We start from the raw sequence: 18725 nt of genomic DNA, 5'->3' as shown, positions 1-18725 counted from the left end.
GAATGATTTAATATTTGGGAGGGTCTTAAGGAAAAATTTTCCTTTTAATCAAAGGAGCCGAAGCCTTTGTTCAGTCTTCCATTTACAATTTAATTTCTGTTTAAAAAATGCTTTATGTTAAAATTTAAACTTGTATTTAACGCTCGATGGAAATATGTGATTGATACCAAAGGCGAAGTTAGAAATTTTTTTGTATGGGGGATTAAAATTAAATTGTAATTCTTACGATAATAAAAGTGTAATTTTATCATTTTAATAGTCTTTATCTTTATAATTTTTTAAAAATTAAATTAAATTTTTATCATTTTTATAGGAGCCAAAATATAATTTTATTTTTACTAATTTAAAAATTTAAAAACTTTAAAGAGTCTAAATAAAAAATTCTTTATTTTAAGGAGGGTCGGTGTCCTGTCAGCCTCCAGCTGCCCCTGATACAAACAAGTGCTTTAAGGAATTAGGTAAAATATTTTGAAGTTTAGGACTAATGTAGAATATGAGCGATAGTTTCAGAACTATTGATGCAATTAATCCTTATATATATTTTAATGTAATTATTGTATATTATATCGATCAGGAATATTTTACTTCAATATTCTATTTCTTATTATTAAAATATTAAAATAGGATATTAATTACTAAGCGTAGAATTCTTACAAGAAAAAAGGGTGGTGGTTGAGTGACAGGCGGTGAATTTATCAGAGCTCCCCAAGTGCACAAAAAAGTGGCAGACTAGAGGAGAAAAGGTGGAAAGTCCGACCGTTTAAATTGACCTAAATTTGCGGGACGTAATTGTCGGCAAATCAACTGTCTTAAATTTCCATTTCCCGCCCTTTCTTTTTTTACAATTTTTATCAATCAATCAAACCACTCTTACTATTTTTCTTTGAGTGGACTAATTTATTAAAAATATAAAAATGTAATTAAAAATTAAATGCAGTGATTATACTTATACAAATTTTTACTTTTAAATATAAAAGTTATTAAAAAACAATCTTAGCTGGATTCATTTCTTTGTTCGTGGAAACAAAATCATTTCAATTTATAAGTTGCTCATCTTTTAAAAAAATTTTAAATTTTATTATTGTTTTTTTTACAAATTAATTATTGTTAAATTAAATTAATTTAATGTTTATCTTTTTAAGTTAAAATTTCTTCGTAACCCATCACAAATCTTCTACTTCAACTAGTAACTGATACCATGAATCAATCCCTTTGTCTCTGCATGTCTCCTTTCTCTTAAACCTGCAAAAGACCACCATGCTTTCCTCCACCTCCTCTGCCGCCGGCGGCTGTTTCTTCTTCCTTTTATGGTGGTCATTTTCATCATGTGAAGCACTTCAAGTTCCTAATCGTAGGCTCCTCCATGAACCATACTCCACTCTTTCCTCTGAACCACCTTCTCTTCCACCTCCTCCATCTCCACCCAACCCCAAATACACTTTATCTTCCTCCGCCGCCACTTCTCCTCCAGGTTCCCCATTTTTCCCTTCCTTCCCTTCCGCTCCTCCGCCTCCTCCTCCTTCCACTTTCGCTTCGTTTCCCGCCAATATTTCCTCCCTTGTCATCCCTCACACTCCCACCCCCAAACATAATTCCCAGAAACTCGTTATCCTTGCTATCGCCGCCGTCGCTTCCGCCTCCATTGTCGCCGCTATTATCGTTTTTGTCTATTGTAGACAACGTGGGCCGAGACGTGACTGCTTTGAAGATAACAAGACCGTAACGTCGGATAATAGCAGTAGGGCATGCCAGTACAACCACAATGACAATAACAATAATAACAATACCGCCGGTGCTCGTAAGGTGAGAACAACGTCGACGACCAGTTCCGAGTTCCTTTATTTGGGAACTGTGGTGAACTCACAAGGCCGGTTCGACGACGGTTCCGGTGACTCTCCGGGCAATGACGAGTTAGATCAGACAAAAATGTACTCTCCGGAGCTCCACCCATTGCCGCCTCTGTCCCGACAGAACACCGGTCGGAACTGTCGGGACGGTGTAGTAGAGTCCGGTACAGAAGAAGAAGATGATGATGATGAAGAAGAGGTGTTTTATTCGCCGAGAGGGTCATTGGGCGGGCGTGATAGTTCGACCGGAACCGGATCCGGGTCAAGAAGGGTCTTCACGGCGGCGAAAACCATTGAATCTAGTAGTACTTGTTCGTGTTCATCTTCCAGTTCGGGTTCTCCGGCCAGGTCTCGTTCACTTAGTATTTCCCCGCCGGCTAGTTTTAGTTCCCGATGGCCCGACCCGAAATCTCCACAACTCGTGCAAACTCAAGCTTCACCGGAGAGGATTTTAATTGATTCACCACGAGTTTCAAATGCATCCATTAATGGAACCATACGGTCTCCATCGTTGTCATTGATCTCCACATCACCAGATAGAGTGTTCATAAGAGAATCAAACGAACCAAACATGGAACCTCCTTCACCGTCCCCGGCATTGGTTGAAAACCCTGATTCATCATCACCTTCACTGTCTTCTCCAAACAGAGTGTTGATCGAAAAGCTCGATGAATCGATTAAAAACTTCAAGGATTTCGTTCAAAACATGAAAGCTCCATTGATTTTAGCTTCACCTGGTACTAAAGACTCTCAAAGCAACGATCCTTCAGTTTGTTCAGCTTCTACATCCCCAGACAGAGCTTTAAATTCACCATTGTTAAACAGAGCTTTCGAGGAAAGCCCAGAAATGTCACCATTGAAGCCTGATTTTTACAGTAAAGCCCCTTCTTTATCATCTTTGGCTTCTTCATCACCAGAAAGAGTTTTAGAAAAAAGCCCTGAATCATCTCCTTTAAGACTTAACAAAGCTTTACAGAAACCTATCTTATCTCCACCGCCTCCTCCGCCACCTCCTCCACCTCCAAAGCAACGACGGCTCTGGGAAAAACCAGTTCCATCAGTATCTTTTGCACAACAAACATCAAAGCCGCTGCCTCCATTAACACCCTCTTCAACACCGTTTATAATGGAAGAACAGGAGGAAGGTTTAAAACCCAAGTTAAAGCCATTACATTGGGATAAAGTACGAGCTAGCTCTGGTCGTGAAATGGTGTGGGATCACCTTAGATCAAGCTCATTCAAGTAACAATTCCACTTGTTTAGTTCTTTTACTTGAATTCAGTTCAGTCCTTCCATGTGATTCTAACAATTTGGTTTCTGCAGGTTGAATGAAGAGATGATCGAAACACTATTCGTCGTAAATCCGAACTCGAAACCGAATCAAACGACACCGCGGTCCGTTCTTCCATTACCAAACGAAGAGAATAGAGTATTGGATCCCAAAAAGGCACAGAACATTGCAATTTTATTGAAAGCACTCAATGTGACATTGGAGGAAGTTTCTGAAGCACTTTTAGAAGGTACAAAATGGCATTATAAGATGATATGTATTGTGAAATGTTTGGTTCTAAGTTTCATATCTATGGTGATTTACAGGTAATCTAGATACACTTGGGACTGGATTTCTTGAAAGTTTATTGAGAATGGCACCAACAATGGAAGAAGAATGTAAATTGAAGGAGTATAAAGATGATTCACCTGTTAAGCTCGGTCCAGCTGAGAGATTCTTGAAGATGGTTCTCGATATACCCTTTGCATTTAAACGGGTCGATGCGATGTTGTACGTAGCTAATTTCGAGTCTGAAGTTGAGTACCTTAAGAACTCTTTCGAAACTCTAGAGGTAATTCGGCTCGATTCCATCGTTTCGATCTATTTTGCAATGGACTAAAATGACATTGTGTGTTTTTTTTCCTTTTCGTAGGCGGCTTGTGATGAACTGAGAAACAGTAGGATGTTTTTGAAGCTGCTAGAGGCAGTACTCAAGACCGGGAACCGGATGAATGTCGGGACGAATCGGGGCGATGCACAAGCCTTTAAACTCGATACACTCCTTAAACTTATTGATGTCAAGGGTGCTGATGGTAAGACAACACTCCTACATTTCGTCGTGCAAGAAATCCTTAGAGCCGAGGGTGCTCGTCTTTCGAATACCAACCAAACACCAAACTCCACTTTAACCGAAGATGCTCGGTGTAGAAAACTCGGTTTACAAGTCGTTTCAGGTCTTAGTTCAGAGCTCACCAATGTTAAAAAAGCAGCTGCAATGGATTCAGAGGCACTCAGTAGTGATGTCTCCAAGCTTTCTAGAGGCCTCGAAAACATCAGTGACGTCCTACGGTTAAACGAAACAATGGGGTTGGATGAGAGCAAAGAGAAATTTTCGGAATCAATGAACCAGTTTATGAAAATGGCTGAACAGGAAATCCCAAGGATTCAAGCACATGAAAGGCTAGCACTATCACTAGTCAAGGAGATTACTGAATACTTCCATGGGAATTCAGCAAAGGAAGAAGCTCATCCCTTTAGAATCTTCATGGTGGTGAGGGATTTCCTTACGGTTCTTGATCGAGTCTGTAAGGAAGTGGGGACGATAAACGAACGAACCATTGTTAGTTCTGCGCATAAATTTCCAGTCCCAGTGAACCCAATGATGCAACAAACATTCCCAGTTCCAGTAAATCCAATGATGCAACAAGCTTTTCCTGGATTTCAAGGGAACCCACACTATGATTCTGACGATGAAACTGCACCATCTTAGTCATTTGCAGCTTAAAATCAGGTCAAAAACGAACTAGGACACGCGATTTTTCTATGTCAGACACGAATATTTCAAGAAAAAGGAAGAGGTGATTGGCATGTTAGGTGTTTGTAATTTATCATTTTTCTTATTTTTCCATATTTGTATATAGATTCATGTACAATATTTTGGGAACACTTTATGTTTTATAGATCTAATGTAGGAGAGGCTAAATTTAGAAAATTTATTATGATGATGATCAAAAAACAAAATTATTACCATGGGAAAGCCGTCCTTTGCTCATTTCAGCATCTAAAAACATTATTAGCCGCCCTCCTCTAATTAGAGTCTTTAAAAAGAAACATTAGCCGCCTCTTCTCCCATTGATGACCTTGGCTGCAGCTCAACATCAAGCCAAATTACCGAAGGAAAAATGTTCAATTATATTCAAGTGTTGGATTTTTAAGTTTATTTGTGCTTTTTCATATATTTTTTTAATATATAAGAATATGACAGATTGAATTTCATGCTGTATAAATGGTGGATTTAACCGTTGATTAATTTTAGTTTTTAAATTTTTCGAATCAATCAATTTTAATTTTATACTAAATGGTAAGAGTTAGGTTTTATTATGATTTTTGTACTAGATATAAATTTAATCTATGTTCTCTAATTGAATAATTCTTATCCCTATACTTTTTGAATTGCGATTTTTTAATATAATTTCTACTATTCATGGTCGCTCGCAAACTTTTAAATTGGAAGATTATATTTGCCTAAATCACTAATTGTTGCAACAATAGTGTCAACCGAGATATGGTTCAATCCTCAAAATGTAGGGCACTAAAGTTATTGACTTTTTTTAAACTAATATATGAAAATAATAAGCTGAGATAGCATGAATAATGCCCATAAATAGGTAAATAATGCGTTTCAGCGTGCTCGAACTTATATCCTCCTGCATTGATAACGATGCCTATGTCAATCGAGCTAAAAATCAACCCTCAGCTCCTCTTTAAAAATTTTAATTAGACTCATGTTTTTAAAAAAAATTCTCATTAATGCCTTGTATTCTTGATCTCTCCAAGCTTATAATTTATCTCAACCTCCTAATGCAAAATTTCTAGTTTCATCCTTGAAATTATGCCAAATTAAATCTCAAAATTTAAGTTGGATGGACTAAAACCATAATTAAGCTGCAAATATAATTATTTTACAAAGAATACATTATATGAAACTGTGATTTTACTCAATCACATTTTCATACAATCCTTTCCCGTGCAGAGAATGTGTTAAGTATGACCCCTATTTCAGTCAAATTTGAAAAATAATCTTCCAGTTAAATTCTGTTTATTTGTTTCAATCAAACTCGATTAGTTTAGAATTTGTTTCAATCAAATTCGATTAGTCTAGATTATTTTATTATTATTTCACCTATGAATTTAGCCTATAAATATGTTCTTTTATGACCTCATAAAATATACCAATTAGATATTAGAACTTTTGTGTTTACGTTTTGAGGGTTATTTGTTTTTGGGGTTTAGTTTTTATCTTCATCTTTTATACTATTCGTTCTTTTGCCATTATAGTGATATTATCTTTATCTATGATTTTTATTCTCTTTGGAGGGATTTTTCTACGTTAAATTTGTGGGTTCAAATTCTCAATTTCTTTTGCTATTTTCACTTGTTCGTTGCTTAATCGGGTCGATTCACAACAAAATGAATTGTATGAAACTGTGATTTCACGACATCTTTATCCCTTCGCGATAAGAGAATGACAAATCAAATTTTCCTCCAGATTTTCAACTTTTTCCTACTAAAAAATTCAAATCCAATTCTCCATTTGAATTTTTTCAATAGGAAAAAGTTAAAAATCAGGAGAAAAAATCTGATTTGCCATTCTTCTATTGCAAAGGGATAAGAATGGCGTGGAATCATAGTTTCATACAATCCATTCTCATATATTTGATGCATAAGATTTTGGAAATAACAAAACTTAATGAATTTAACAACTATTATTTATTTATTTTTTTAAATTGGACTGACCCGGTTTGATCATCGATTCGCTGGTCCAACTAGTCCAATTAAAAAATTATTAAGAATTCAAAAAATACTAATAATTAAAAAATCTGGTTCAATTAGTTTTTGCTTGGTTCAATTGGTTCGTATTGATTTCTAGGTCAATTGATTTAAAGCCCCTATTTAAATTGGTACCCTAATTGATTCTCGATCTAATTGATAGACCCGATCTGATTCAAATAACATTGCTACCATTTTTTTGATTCAAAAAAAAAAAAACATTGCTACCATTTAATAGGATTCAAATTTTAAAATTTAAAAAAATTAAACGAGTTAAATAATAGATATTAATTGTAAAAATAAAATTATAGAGATTGAATCACAACTATATAAAAAAACCATCATAATATAATTTATCCTAATAATTAATAGTTCTTACCTACCATGTTATTTATGAGAAATGGAGAAGCCGTCGTTATGGGAGGGGAGTATATATATACACATGGACACCAGGGAAGAAGCAAAAGTGCAAAACTGAGAGTAAAGAGAGACCACAATGGGAGAAGAAAATAAAACCAGAAATTTACCCCATGTTAATCTTCCCATTCCCAGTCCAAGGCCACATAACCCCCATGTCCCATTTCGCAAAACGCTTAGTCTCCAAAGGCATCAAAACCACCTTAGTCACCACCGTCTTCATCTCCAATCCTTCTTTCCCAACCCATGCTCCACCACCTCCGCCGACCTCGAAACCATATCCGACGGCTTCGACGAAGGCGGCTCTAACCAGGCCCCTAGCACCAAAGTTTACCTTCAAACGTTTTGTTCCGTGGGTTCTAACAGCTTGGTAACTTTAATTAAGAAACTCGTCGATACTGGCGATCGTCCTGTTCTTGTCTACGATGGGTTCTTACGATGGGCGTTGGACGTTGCAAAGCAGTTTGGGATACCGTCGGCTGTGTTTTTCACCCAATCTTGTGCTGTGAACAATGTGTATTACCATGTTAGTAAGGGGATTCTTCAGCTGCCACTGCTTCCAGAGGTTAATGTTTCACTCCCTGGATTGCCTCTGCTTCAAGTTTCGGAGCTGCCGTCGTTTATTTCTGATTATGAACCGCAGTCGGCTTGGTTTGATGTTATTGTGAAACAGTTTGAGAACGTAGATGGAGCTGACTGGGTGTTTTTTAACATTTTTACGAATTAGAGGAGGTATGTCCTTTCTTAATACTACTCCTTTTGCTTCGGATTAATTTTGAGTACTATTCCGGTTTGAAACTCAAGTAGGAGTGTAACTTAGCCGTGTGAAATTAAAATAATATTAAATTCTTCATTTGAATTTCAAAGTTTAATCCATCTAATAATTTTAAGTTTGAGTTCGGCTTAAAACATAATTGAGTTACTCGTCTTTAAGTTTGATTGAGTTTATATATCTATTTTGCTACTTAATTTTGAACTTAAGTTTGATTAAATTCATTCTAGCATAAACTCTTTTAATATAATATAAAAATATATTAAAATAAAAAACTTGATGACGCTTCCGAGCTGTTGAAATCGAGCATTATAGTGCTCGAATTCAACTCGATTGCCCGCTCGAACTATTAGAGCTAGAGTTTGGCCAATAATTACTAAATTAAATTTGATTTTTTTTTCTGACTCGAACTTGAATAATTTGTGAGTACTAGCCATTTACACTCTTAGGCTTGAGTTATCTAGTCAAGTAACTTTGGATTTAGATCATTTCAAGTTTCGGTCATTTTAAGTTTGGGTCAATTCAAGTTCAAGTTGGACCATTTTTAAATTGTTTCTAATTTTTGGCCAAATCAGATTGATAAGTTGAATTTCTGAGTCTAGGTCATATTGTTAGATATACGTTGGTAATTATTAACTTCATATACACTTATCAATTGGGTAAATTAGATTGGTTTTTGGGTTAGAACAATTTGGCTCGGATCAATTTGAGTTTTGAAATTTTTGAATAATTTTGATTTGTTTAGTTTTGGGTTTGAATAAACTTTGATTTGATTTGTCTCAAGTTTGGATTGTTTTGGTTCTGAATCATTTGAGTTTGAGACTTGAGGTTTTTTTTAAAAAAAATTTTAAATCGTTTAATGTTTAAATTATTTTAGACTACTGGTCCAAATTCTTTCGAGTTTAGATAAATTTCATATTCAAATAATTTCATTAATTCAAAAGTATAGGTCGGATAAGCTTAGACTGTTGATTTTAATGATCAAATTAGATTGAATTAAATTTAAATTTGAATTGATTTTGGATTAAGGTATTTTCATTCATAATTATCAACTTAATTACTAACTGATTGTTGATTAGGTGGTGGATTGGATGTCAAGTTTTTGGAACGTAATGACAATAGGACCAACAATTCCATCAATGTACTTAGACAAACGACTTGACGACGACAAAGACTACGGCATGAATATCTTCAATCCAGAGACAGATGCTTGTCGGAGTTGGCTAAACGGCAAGCCAAACGGCTCAGTCGTGTACGTCTCATTCGGAAGCCTTGCATCACCGGAAGCCAACGAAATGCAAGAGCTAGCTTTGGCCTTGAAAGGCAGCGATTGTAACTTCTTATGGGTCGTAAGGGAAACAACCGAAATGGCCTAACTCCCAACCCATTTCTTAGAGGAAACTAAGGAGAAAGGCTTGGTGGTGACTTGGTGCAATCAACTCGAGGTGTTGTCTCACGACTTGATATATGTTGTTTTCTCACCCATTATTGCGGCTTGAATTCCGTTCTCGAAGCGTTGAGTCTTGGTGTTCTGATGTTGGAGATGCCGTTTTAGACCGATCAGATCACAAATGCGAAGCTAGTGGAGGATGTATGGGGCATTGGGATTACGGGTCAGCGAAATCAGAATGATTTAGCGACGAAAGAGACGATCGAGCGGTGCTTAAACGAATTGGTAAATGGAGAAAAGGGTAAAGAGATTAAGATGAATACAATCAAATGGAAGAATTTGGCTAAAAAGGCAGTCGAAGAAGGTGGAATTTCAGATAAAAACATTGATGAATTTATAGCTAAATTACTTGAAAATTAATATGTTACGACCTCCTTTATAAATAAAAAAAAATTCATGCATGCATGCATTTTTCTAATGTAATTTAGCTATAAAATCCATGCATTAATTACAAAATAATGCTTATTTGTTTTTATAACATGATAGCTTTTAATTGGTTGTTTTTTTTCTAATGAAGGGTCACTTGGGTCATGAAAAGTTAGTTTAGGTTTTAAAAAAATTAAATACCAAAGATGAGAAATATGTACAATTTAAGTACCTTTAAAAAATAAAAAAACAAGAAATAGATAAGAAAAAGAATAGAAGAAAGAAAATTTATTATTAAAATATTAATTATTAATCAGTTCAATATTTTATAAATTATTTGTAATAAAATATTGTTTATAATTTAAAATATGACTTTTTGGTATTTTAGTTATATAAAAATTTTTAATTTTTTTATAAAAGTAATAGAATTAAATAACATTATATTAATTGTAAATACAAAAAAATTGTATTTATTATGTAAAAGAAAAGAAAGGAATGGTGAAAACAGAGGATCTCATCTAAGTGATACTAATCATTTTGGATTAAATTAGAACAATTTAAAATTTTGGGACTGATTTAAAATCTGATCGTACTTTGAGGACCTCTAGTGCAAATAATGTTTTTAAGATGTGTGCATTATCCATTACTTTTGTTATTGGGCCAAGCCCAGCACGTTCAATTTATTCCGACAAGATCTTATGATCTTAGATACAAGAAAACATGGGTCAAAAACTCAAAATCTTTGTCTGAACCACACGTGGCATACTTTAAGAGCACCCCTCAATTTTCACTAACACCACACCCCTTCCACGCGTAAATGCTTTAATGTCCGATAGCAAAATTCGAGAGTGCTCCAATTAAAAAAAAAAACCAAAAAACAAGCACTGACTCACACTGCATTGCTTAATATAAAAACCTTAGCTTTTTTACCTTCACTTTCCTCTCTTTTGCTCTCTCTTTCTCTCGTAGGGATTGAAGAACAGTAGCTTAGCAGCCACACATATCCCCTCTTTTGAACCTCCCCCAAAAAAAAAAAAGAAAAGAAAGAAAAATGGATTAATAATTCGAAATCTCCATCGGATTAGTCGAATTAGGTCAGTTTATCACTCCATTTCCCTTTGAATCAAGTCAGGTAAATTTCCTCTTTACTTTTTTATTCCTTTCTTTTCGTTTTCATTTTCTCTCCAGATCGGCACTATTTTCTTTTAAATTTGTTGACTTTTTTATGCTTCTGGAATCCCATGTCTTGAACTGTTAAATTTCGTGTTTTTATTTGCTTTGTGCTGATTGTGCTTTTTTAGAGGGTTTGGTGGGTTTTTTTCTTGGTTTAGGGTTTAGGATCTAGGGGTTGGTGGTGTGTTTTATGTGAAATTGAAGCTTGTAAAATCACTGGTGAGAGCATTTACTTCTTTAATGTAAAATTATATGCTTCTCTGTATTTAGGCTTTCTAGGGTTAAGCTGGATCTCTCTCTCACTTTATATCTATTTCTCTTTTGTCTTGAAGGCTTATTTGTAGGATTTGTGTAGGGTTTGAAATGGGGTTTGTTTTCTATTTATTGCAATAAAGGTATATTTACTATGAACATAATAATGCTGAAATTGTAAGTGATAGTTGTATTAAATTAAATTTGGGTACTTATTTTTAAGTGGTCCTTATTGAGTCGAGCCATTTAGAATGGGGAAGTAGAGAAAAGTAGGAATGAATTTGGATTTTCTGAAAATCATTATCTTCCAACATGGAGCTTAGATCATTTGTGGTCTTTCTTTTGGGAAAGTGTTATTGTTGTGAGAGGATTACTAGAAGTCTGTTTCATGTTGTAATATTTGTTGTTTGAGGATGAAATCTTGTTCTGATCCAAGGTAAACTTGCTTCTTTTAGAAATTGTTGATGGATATTAACGAAGGAATACTATCATAGTTGTGGAACCGAGTTAGAAATATATGTAGAAAAAAATTCCCGGGATTGTCAACCGGAGTCTGTCTTTTTAGTGGATGGAACTGTTATTCATGGCGTGTTTTTTTGTTTTTACTTTTCCTGTTGTCCACTCAATAGTGCTACTTTTCTTTTAGACAATGGGTCTAGTAGGATCATAATGGGAAATTTTGTTTAGTGACTTGGTAGTTCTGCTAACTTTTTCCACAGTATGTCTATTTTATGCTGTGACTTGTCGTTGGTGAGCGGGTGAGGGATCAGATAGGGATAACTTGAGATGCCGCTTTCTTTCCCTTTTTTTATTTATTTAGAGTGAAGGATTGCAGCTCACTTTAGTATAAAATATTTGGCATTGATGTGACTAGACGTACCCCCATTCTGTGTTGTGGCTAATAAGTACAACTTGTACAATGGATCAAGTGAGCAGCAGATTCTCCCGAAACCCTGTCCCTTCTTGTGAATACTGAAACATTAAATGCTCATCTTTTGTATCCATGTGGTCTCAATACTGCAAAATTTTGAAGGATGTGTAGCCACGTCTTAATTGACTTTGTTTCTTATCGTGAAAGTGTGGAAAGGAAATGTTAATAACGGTAGGAAGTGTCATTAATGAGTAATCCGATCCTTTTGTTTTTTATCATGAAAGTGTTGGCTGCTAAGGAATCTGTAAATGGTTCTTACAGTGGATTACAAATGTAGTTGTTGACATTTTCTTGATATACATGCATTCAAGTTGTAGTATTTTTCCATAGTTTTGCTTATAACTATGCAAGTCCCCTAGTTTTGTTGCTCTTTACTTTATTTTCATCAGTTTATATTGCTGTGCTTTATTAGTAACTTGTTATCAGTGTTACAGGCAATGTTCAATTATTTGAAAGAGAAAAGATATGTTTGGTTATGTCAGGCTTTATCTTTCGTGTTATTCAGTTTCTTATTTTTTGTTTTGCTGATGTCTTTCTCTTTCAGTTTTTATGCCATGGAAGATTCACAGTCAGTTGCAACACTCATAGGCTCGACAGCCTCCAAGATACAGCAGCTTCAAAAAGCATTTGCTGAACTTGAAAGTCAGCGTGCTCTAACACTTAATCTAAGATGGAAAGAACTTGAGGAACATTTCAGTGGTCTTGAGAAGTCCTTGAAGAGACGCTTCCATGAGTTGGAAGACCAAGAAAAGGAATTCGAGACAAAAACAAGGAAAGCTCGAGAAATGCTACAGAAACGTGAAGCAGCTGTTGTAGCTAAAGAACAATCCTCATTGGTGAGGTTACAAGAAAAGAGAGATGCTGCTGTTTTTGCCATTACTAATGCTTTAGAGAAGCACAGGGAATTATCATCTGGGCAGCCTGCTGATAATGGAGATAATGGTGAACTCTCAGTTGAGGAGAAACAACCTGAGGATATCAAAAGTTCTTTTGAGAATGGAAATCTTGAGGTGAAATCTTATCCTCAATTGGTAAAACTATGTGAAGAAATGGACTCGGAAGGACTACAGAAGTTTATTTCAGATAATCGTAAGAACCTTGCTGCTCTGAAAGAGGAAATTCCTTGGGCGTTGAAAGCTGCAGCAAGTCCAGCTCGCTTGGTCCTGGAATCGTTGGAAGGATTTTACCCTTCAGAAGTTGATGGAAAGAAAGATGCAAACCTATTGGGGCTTAGGCGAACTTGTATTATGTTGATGGAATGTCTTAGTGTCTTGCTTTCTAATCTGGATATGGTTTCTGTTTTGGCTTTGATCTCTGAAGATATTAAGGAACAAGCAAAGCTAATTGCCGAGGAATGGAAACCAAAGCTGGATGCTCTTGACATGGATGCCAGTAATGGTAACTCATTGGAAGCTCATGCTTTTCTGCAACTTATCGATACATTTGGTATTGCTTCTGGTTTCAACGAAGAAGAACTTTCAAGGCTGATACCAATGGTCTCTCGTCGGCGACAAGCAGCTGATCTCTGCCGTTCCCTTGGTTTATCTGACAAAATGCCAGGTTTGTTCAGTATCGACTTACACTAGCACAAGTAACCTGGTTAATTTATAGTGCATGTGGTTAATTCGTACATTAACTTTTATTTATCATTTAGGTGTAATTGAAGTTCTAGTGAAAAATGGAAGGCAGATCGATGCAGTTAACCTGGCTTTTGGATTCGAGCTAACAGAGCAGTTTTCACCTGTACCATTACTGAAATACTACTTGAAGGACGCTAGAAAAGCTTCTTCACCTGTAAAGCCTGGAAATGCCTCTCCCACTGCCCAGGTGTGTTTTTTATTGGTTTGCCTACTACTGGCCAAATATATTTTGGTTTGCTATTAAGTTATAATGTCAAATTTAGCCCTAAACGTTTACATCTTTTGTCAATTTGGCTCTTATTCTTTTTTTGAGCTAAATTTGACTCCCTCAATCTTTTGAAAAGAGTCAAATTTGATCATCAATCTTTTGAAAAAGAGTTGAAATGATGTTTTTAACGAGAATACTAACTAAAATGTTAAATTTTTAAACACAACAGCCTGCATGAAAATCCACGTGAACTCAATACTAATTTTTTTGAATTTTTATGAACTTTTTGTATTTTTAATTTAAATTTTGATTTTTTTTAATTTTTATAATTTTTAAATTATTTGCTGATGTGACATAGAAAAGAAATGATGTTATGTTAGCATGATGTGCACATGGATTGCCATGCGAGTTGTCACACCAACCATGTTAAAAAGTAATGTTTTAGTCATCATTTTCGTTAAAAAAAGCAATTTGACTTTTTTTTGAAAGAATAAGGGTCAAATTTAGTTAAAATAAAGAATAACGGCCAAATTGACAGAAAATGTAAATGTTGAGGGCTAAATTTATCGTTATGTCTACTATTAAACATGTTTGATGGGCAAGCGCCTATTTATTATTTTTGCTCACAAGGCCTTGTCTGAAGCCGATTGGACCTGCTTTCTGGCTAGTTTACCCATTCTTACACCCTTGTGTCTTGCCTGACCATTATTTTTGCATTCTCGAAAATGAATCACTACTTGCTTCTGTGTTTTCAGACTGAAGTTAGTGAACGGGAATTGACTGCTCTTAAGGCTGTGATTAAGTGCATTGAAGAACATAATCTGGAGGAGCAATACCCTGTCGATCCACTTCAGAAACGAGTTCTCCTGTTAGAGAAAGCAAAAGCAGACAAGAAAAGGGCAACTGAAGTTGCAAAGCCTCAACCCAAGAGGCCTCGTGCTAATGGTGCCGGATATGGTCCTCGAGTCACCAACGTAGCTGCTGACAAAACATTCTATCCGAGAGTCACTGACAGGTACATGCAGTACGTGTATGACAGACCCTATGTTTACCCCGGACCTGCTGACAACCACAGCCACTCTCTTCTTGCTTCTGCTACCTACAACTTCACTCCTAGTCACGGGAACTACTTCGGAAACGGGTACCAGTATCAGACTCCGTATCTTCACTAATTCCCAAACATGGCATAAAGGTAACTATGATCCTCTCACTTTAGCTGTTAGCTTTAACCTTTCAGGTGCAGTGTATGAATGGATTTAGTATTTTAAAAAAACAACAAAAAATGGAAAAAAAAATGTGCTGTTTAATTTGAATCTGGTGTAGACGAAGATATTTTGATCCTCTAATATATATGCACTCTTTTATATGTATATCCGTTGTTTTATTCTTTTATATTTTGTTCTTTTCTCCTAGTTTTGTATGGATTGTGGAATTTGCACAGGTAAGTGTTTGGTATGCTACATGGTGTATTCTAACAGGATAATATTCTTATCCTATATATACACACAACAATGGCTAGCTGGGGTTGGGGTTCATCCTTTTTTATCGGAACGGGAATGCAGCACATTTTTGTGGTTAATCGCTTTATCTCTTTAGAGAATACTTGCGATGAGGGATGTTGGTAACAAAAAAAAAACTCAGGCCCAAACACCAAGCATGGACAAGCAGCTGGATCAGTCCACTGCCTCAGTCTAACACCAATGCAGTTCACCACCTCATAACACCAATAACAGCAAACTAATATTTTTTTTTTTACAACTTGTATGGTCATTATATTATTAGTAAATTTACGTCTAGATTATTTAATTTTAAAAGGTTATAAAAAAGTTTTCATTTAAGTTAATTATTTAAAAAAAATTATTTAAATTATTGGATTTGACTTTTTTTTAAAGGTTTGGTTAGCGAGTTTTAAGTGACTATTTAATGATCGATACGATTGATTAATGTTCATCGACGAGTAGAAAAAGATATATTATATTCAAATTGTGATTTGACATCAGTATTGGAAATTGAAAAAAATTGTTTGTAATTTGGTTTGTAAATCTATAATGTTTAAAATTGTTTATTTAAAAGAAAATCGAATTGTAACAAAAAAAGGAAATGGTTGATGTAATAGTATGTAAATAGTCAAATGACTTAACTTTTGGAAATTTAGTGATTAAAAATTAAATTTAGGTGTAGTTTATTATTATTATTATTATTATTATTATTATTATTAATTTTGACAACTTGCACACTCCTAGCTAGAATAAATTACTACCACAGCTATTAGTAAATAATTCAGCTTAAACGTTGAAGTTGAGCAAACTAATTTTTAACCAGCAGAATATATAAAAAAGGCAGTGGCAAAAATGAAGTGATAAAACTAATAACGAAAGAAATCTGTAGTATGTGTACAATATTTGGTGTAATGGATGATAAGATTCATACATTCTCCTATCCAATAAAAATATTCTATGTTGACACCTCATCTTTCTTAAACCACAACTTTCCCAGAATTAGATACTCTTTGCCTTCATATCCTCTTACTTTACCTTGGCTTCTATTACTTGTATATTTTCTACCAAGTTTCTCCTTCTTGAGTCCCCTTTGATCTTCAATGGCTACCACTTCTTCTCCATTGGCAGGTCGGCTGAAGAGCAGTTTTACATCATCTCTTACAGGAAAACTGGTTGTCCCCAAGGGAATTTCCGGAGCCCCATTTAGATTCTCACCCGGCAAGACCCGAACTCCCTGTTTCACTGTCAAAGCTGTTCAATCAGACGAGGTAAGCAAATGGTCGTAAACCCATTTACGGGATAAAATGTATAGTGGACGTATATGTATTAGAAAGGAGATAGATTGTATTTTACTTTCTTTACTCTAAAAATAATTGGAATTTGTAGATTAATTCACTTTTTCATCTATAGTACAGAAATTAATTTATCTATTTTTTAAATAGTGAAAGAAAAATACAATCCAACTTTCTCATAAATGATGAATTAAGGGTTTTTTTTTTTTTTTTGCAGCCAACATTTCAAGTAATTCAACCCATTAATGGTGACCCATTCATTGGAAGTCTAGAGACACCAATCACATCAAGTCCTTTAATTGCTTGGTACTTGTCCAATCTTCCAGCTTATAGAACAGCAGTGAACCCACTTCTAAGAGGCATAGAAGTTGGTTTAGCCCATGGTTTCCTCTTAGTAGGTCCATTTGTCAAAGCTGGTCCTTTAAGGAACACAGCTGTTGCAGGTCAAGCTGGTTCATTAGCAGCTGCTGGTTTAGTTATAATCCTAAGCATTTGCTTAACCATGTATGGTGTTGCATCATTCAATGAAGGTGAACCTTCCACAGCTCCAAGCTTAACCTTGACTGGGAGAAAGAAGGAGCCTGACCAGTTACAAACAGCTGAAGGATGGGCTAAGTTTAGCGGAGGTTTCTTTTTTGGTGGAATATCTGGTGTTATTTGGGCTTATTTTCTTCTTTATGTACTTGACCTTCCTTATTACTTTAAATAAGATCATTGTCTTTATGCGTTTTAAGTAATGCAAATCAAGTGATTGTAACTCTTATGTTTAATGATCCTTAAGTTTATATTTCAATGCCATAATTAATTGTTAAGTGATAGCGGGTAAAAGTACCATGGAGACTTTTATATTAATAGTCTGGTTGGAATTTGCCCTTTTATTAAAAAAAAAGACAAATTAGTCATTATATATTAGATCAAAGAGCGAACTAGTCTTATTTGTTAAAAATTTCATCTATTTCTACCTCATTCTAATATACAGGGATCAATTTTTAATAGTAGAAATGAATGAAATATTTAACAAAAGGATTAATCTACTATTCGATCTAACATTCAGGGACCAATGTGCACATTTTTTGAGTAAAAAAATACAAAATACAATCTGACTTCTATTACATACCTCTATGATACCTTTACTCGATAGGGAAAACAAATTTGGAAGATTTTGAACCAATGGTGGAAGCAAATCAAAGCATAATAAGGCTCTCAATAGTACCAACATGCCACATGTGTTTTACATAATCTCTTGAAATTAACTTATTAAACTACACTTTGATGATTTGTATGATGGTATAAACCAAGGGGTAGAGAGGGGCTTGCCCCTTGTCAAATAGTTAAATTGCTCTTTAGGTCCTCCCAAAATTGAAATATTTAGTTTTAATCTCTTTAACCTTTGATTAAATAGAAAAATTATAATTTTAGGCTTTTTTTTTGAAAAACTAATAATTCAATTTAAATTTTTTTAATACAAAACTTTTAGCTTTGCCCCAAAATTTTATAATCTTTCTCTCCACTTAAACAAAATTTCTGACTTTAGAGAAACTTCCCATTAGATTATGGGAAATCCCTGCTCTGTTTTCATTGCTTCACATACATACATACATAGCAAAGAAAAGATAGCAAATTTAATTAGACATAGGAAAATTCTCTCTTTCCAGCCTCCACATTTGCAAAACTTAATTGAAGTTCCAATGAAACCTTCAAAAACGTGACCCATTAATCATGCAACCTTTCCAATACCAAAACAAAAAAAGAAGAAGAAATTAAAGACTAATACTACTTAAGAAGGGCTTAAACAATAAACCATTATCAGAAAAAAGAGCAGCACAAGCAGGAGGCCTGGCGGCATCACCAGGCCAACATCACGACGAAGAAAGTTTAAAGTTTATACTAATTATAGATATTTAAAAATTTTGAACATATATATATTTTTTCCATATACATTTTACTGAAAAAATACTAAAATTATTTTGTCATGAATAATAGCATTTTTGTTATTTTAATTCAATAGATTGATAACAAATAACTACTTTTTTTTAACATTAATTAATCTCATTATAAT

At 34.7% G+C, this 18725-nt stretch overlaps 3 protein-coding genes and 1 pseudogene across 3 annotated transcripts; all 4 read left to right on the top strand.

Moving 5' to 3' along the window:
• Positions 1-1163: 1163 nt before the first annotated feature.
• On the top strand, positions 1164-4866 carry LOC105790443 (formin-like protein 1). The gene is made up of 4 exons (XM_012618040.2): positions 1164-3089; positions 3171-3367; positions 3444-3688; positions 3770-4866. Exons 1-4 carry the CDS (start codon positions 1258-1260, stop codon positions 4604-4606), a joined length of 3111 nt encoding a protein of 1036 aa, XP_012473494.1. The 5' UTR covers positions 1164-1257; the 3' UTR covers positions 4607-4866.
• A 2296-nt stretch (positions 4867-7162) lies between these two features.
• Positions 7163-9665, top strand: LOC105761674 (UDP-glycosyltransferase 74G1-like; annotated as a pseudogene).
• Positions 9666-10627: 962 nt separating this feature from the next.
• Positions 10628-15245, top strand: LOC105790449 (FRIGIDA-like protein 3). Its single transcript, XM_012618050.2, has 4 exons — positions 10628-10803; positions 12572-13587; positions 13682-13854; positions 14631-15245. Exons 2-4 carry the CDS (start codon positions 12582-12584, stop codon positions 15045-15047), a joined length of 1596 nt encoding a protein of 531 aa, XP_012473504.1. The 5' UTR covers positions 10628-10803; positions 12572-12581; the 3' UTR covers positions 15048-15245.
• A 1128-nt stretch (positions 15246-16373) lies between these two features.
• On the top strand, positions 16374-17478 carry LOC105790456 (photosystem I reaction center subunit XI, chloroplastic). The gene is made up of 2 exons (XM_012618060.2): positions 16374-16642; positions 16884-17478. Exons 1-2 carry the CDS (start codon positions 16475-16477, stop codon positions 17373-17375), a joined length of 660 nt encoding a protein of 219 aa, XP_012473514.1. The 5' UTR covers positions 16374-16474; the 3' UTR covers positions 17376-17478.
• Positions 17479-18725: the final 1247 nt, after the last annotated feature.

Source organism: Gossypium raimondii, chromosome 7 (genome assembly GCF_025698545.1).
Source record: "Gossypium raimondii isolate GPD5lz chromosome 7, ASM2569854v1, whole genome shotgun sequence".
Lineage (NCBI taxonomy): Eukaryota > Viridiplantae > Streptophyta > Magnoliopsida > Malvales > Malvaceae > Gossypium > Gossypium raimondii.
This window is presented reverse-complemented; position numbering and strand designations above follow the sequence as displayed.

What these genes read in the sequence shown, in the direction of transcription:
- LOC105790443 (XM_012618040.2), top strand. Translation starts at nt 1,258, where the DNA reads ATGCTTTCCTCCACCTCCTCTGCCGCCGGCGGCTGTTTCTTCTTCCTT. An exon ending in CTTAGATCAAGCTCATTCAA is followed by an intron (nt 3,090 to 3,170) that starts GTAACAATTCCA and finishes TGGTTTCTGCAG; the next exon opens with GTTGAATGAAGAGATGATCG. An exon ending in ACTCTTTCGAAACTCTAGAG is followed by an intron (nt 3,689 to 3,769) that starts GTAATTCGGCTC and finishes TCCTTTTCGTAG; the next exon opens with GCGGCTTGTGATGAACTGAG.
- LOC105790449 (XM_012618050.2), top strand. Translation starts at nt 12,582, where the DNA reads ATGGAAGATTCACAGTCAGTTGCAACACTCATAGGCTCGACAGCCTCC. An exon ending in TTTATCTGACAAAATGCCAG is followed by an intron (nt 13,588 to 13,681) that starts GTTTGTTCAGTA and finishes TTTATCATTTAG; the next exon opens with GTGTAATTGAAGTTCTAGTG. An exon ending in ATGCCTCTCCCACTGCCCAG is followed by an intron (nt 13,855 to 14,630) that starts GTGTGTTTTTTA and finishes CTGTGTTTTCAG; the next exon opens with ACTGAAGTTAGTGAACGGGA.
- LOC105790456 (XM_012618060.2), top strand. Translation starts at nt 16,475, where the DNA reads ATGGCTACCACTTCTTCTCCATTGGCAGGTCGGCTGAAGAGCAGTTTT. An exon ending in AAGCTGTTCAATCAGACGAG is followed by an intron (nt 16,643 to 16,883) that starts GTAAGCAAATGG and finishes TTTTTTTTGCAG; the next exon opens with CCAACATTTCAAGTAATTCA.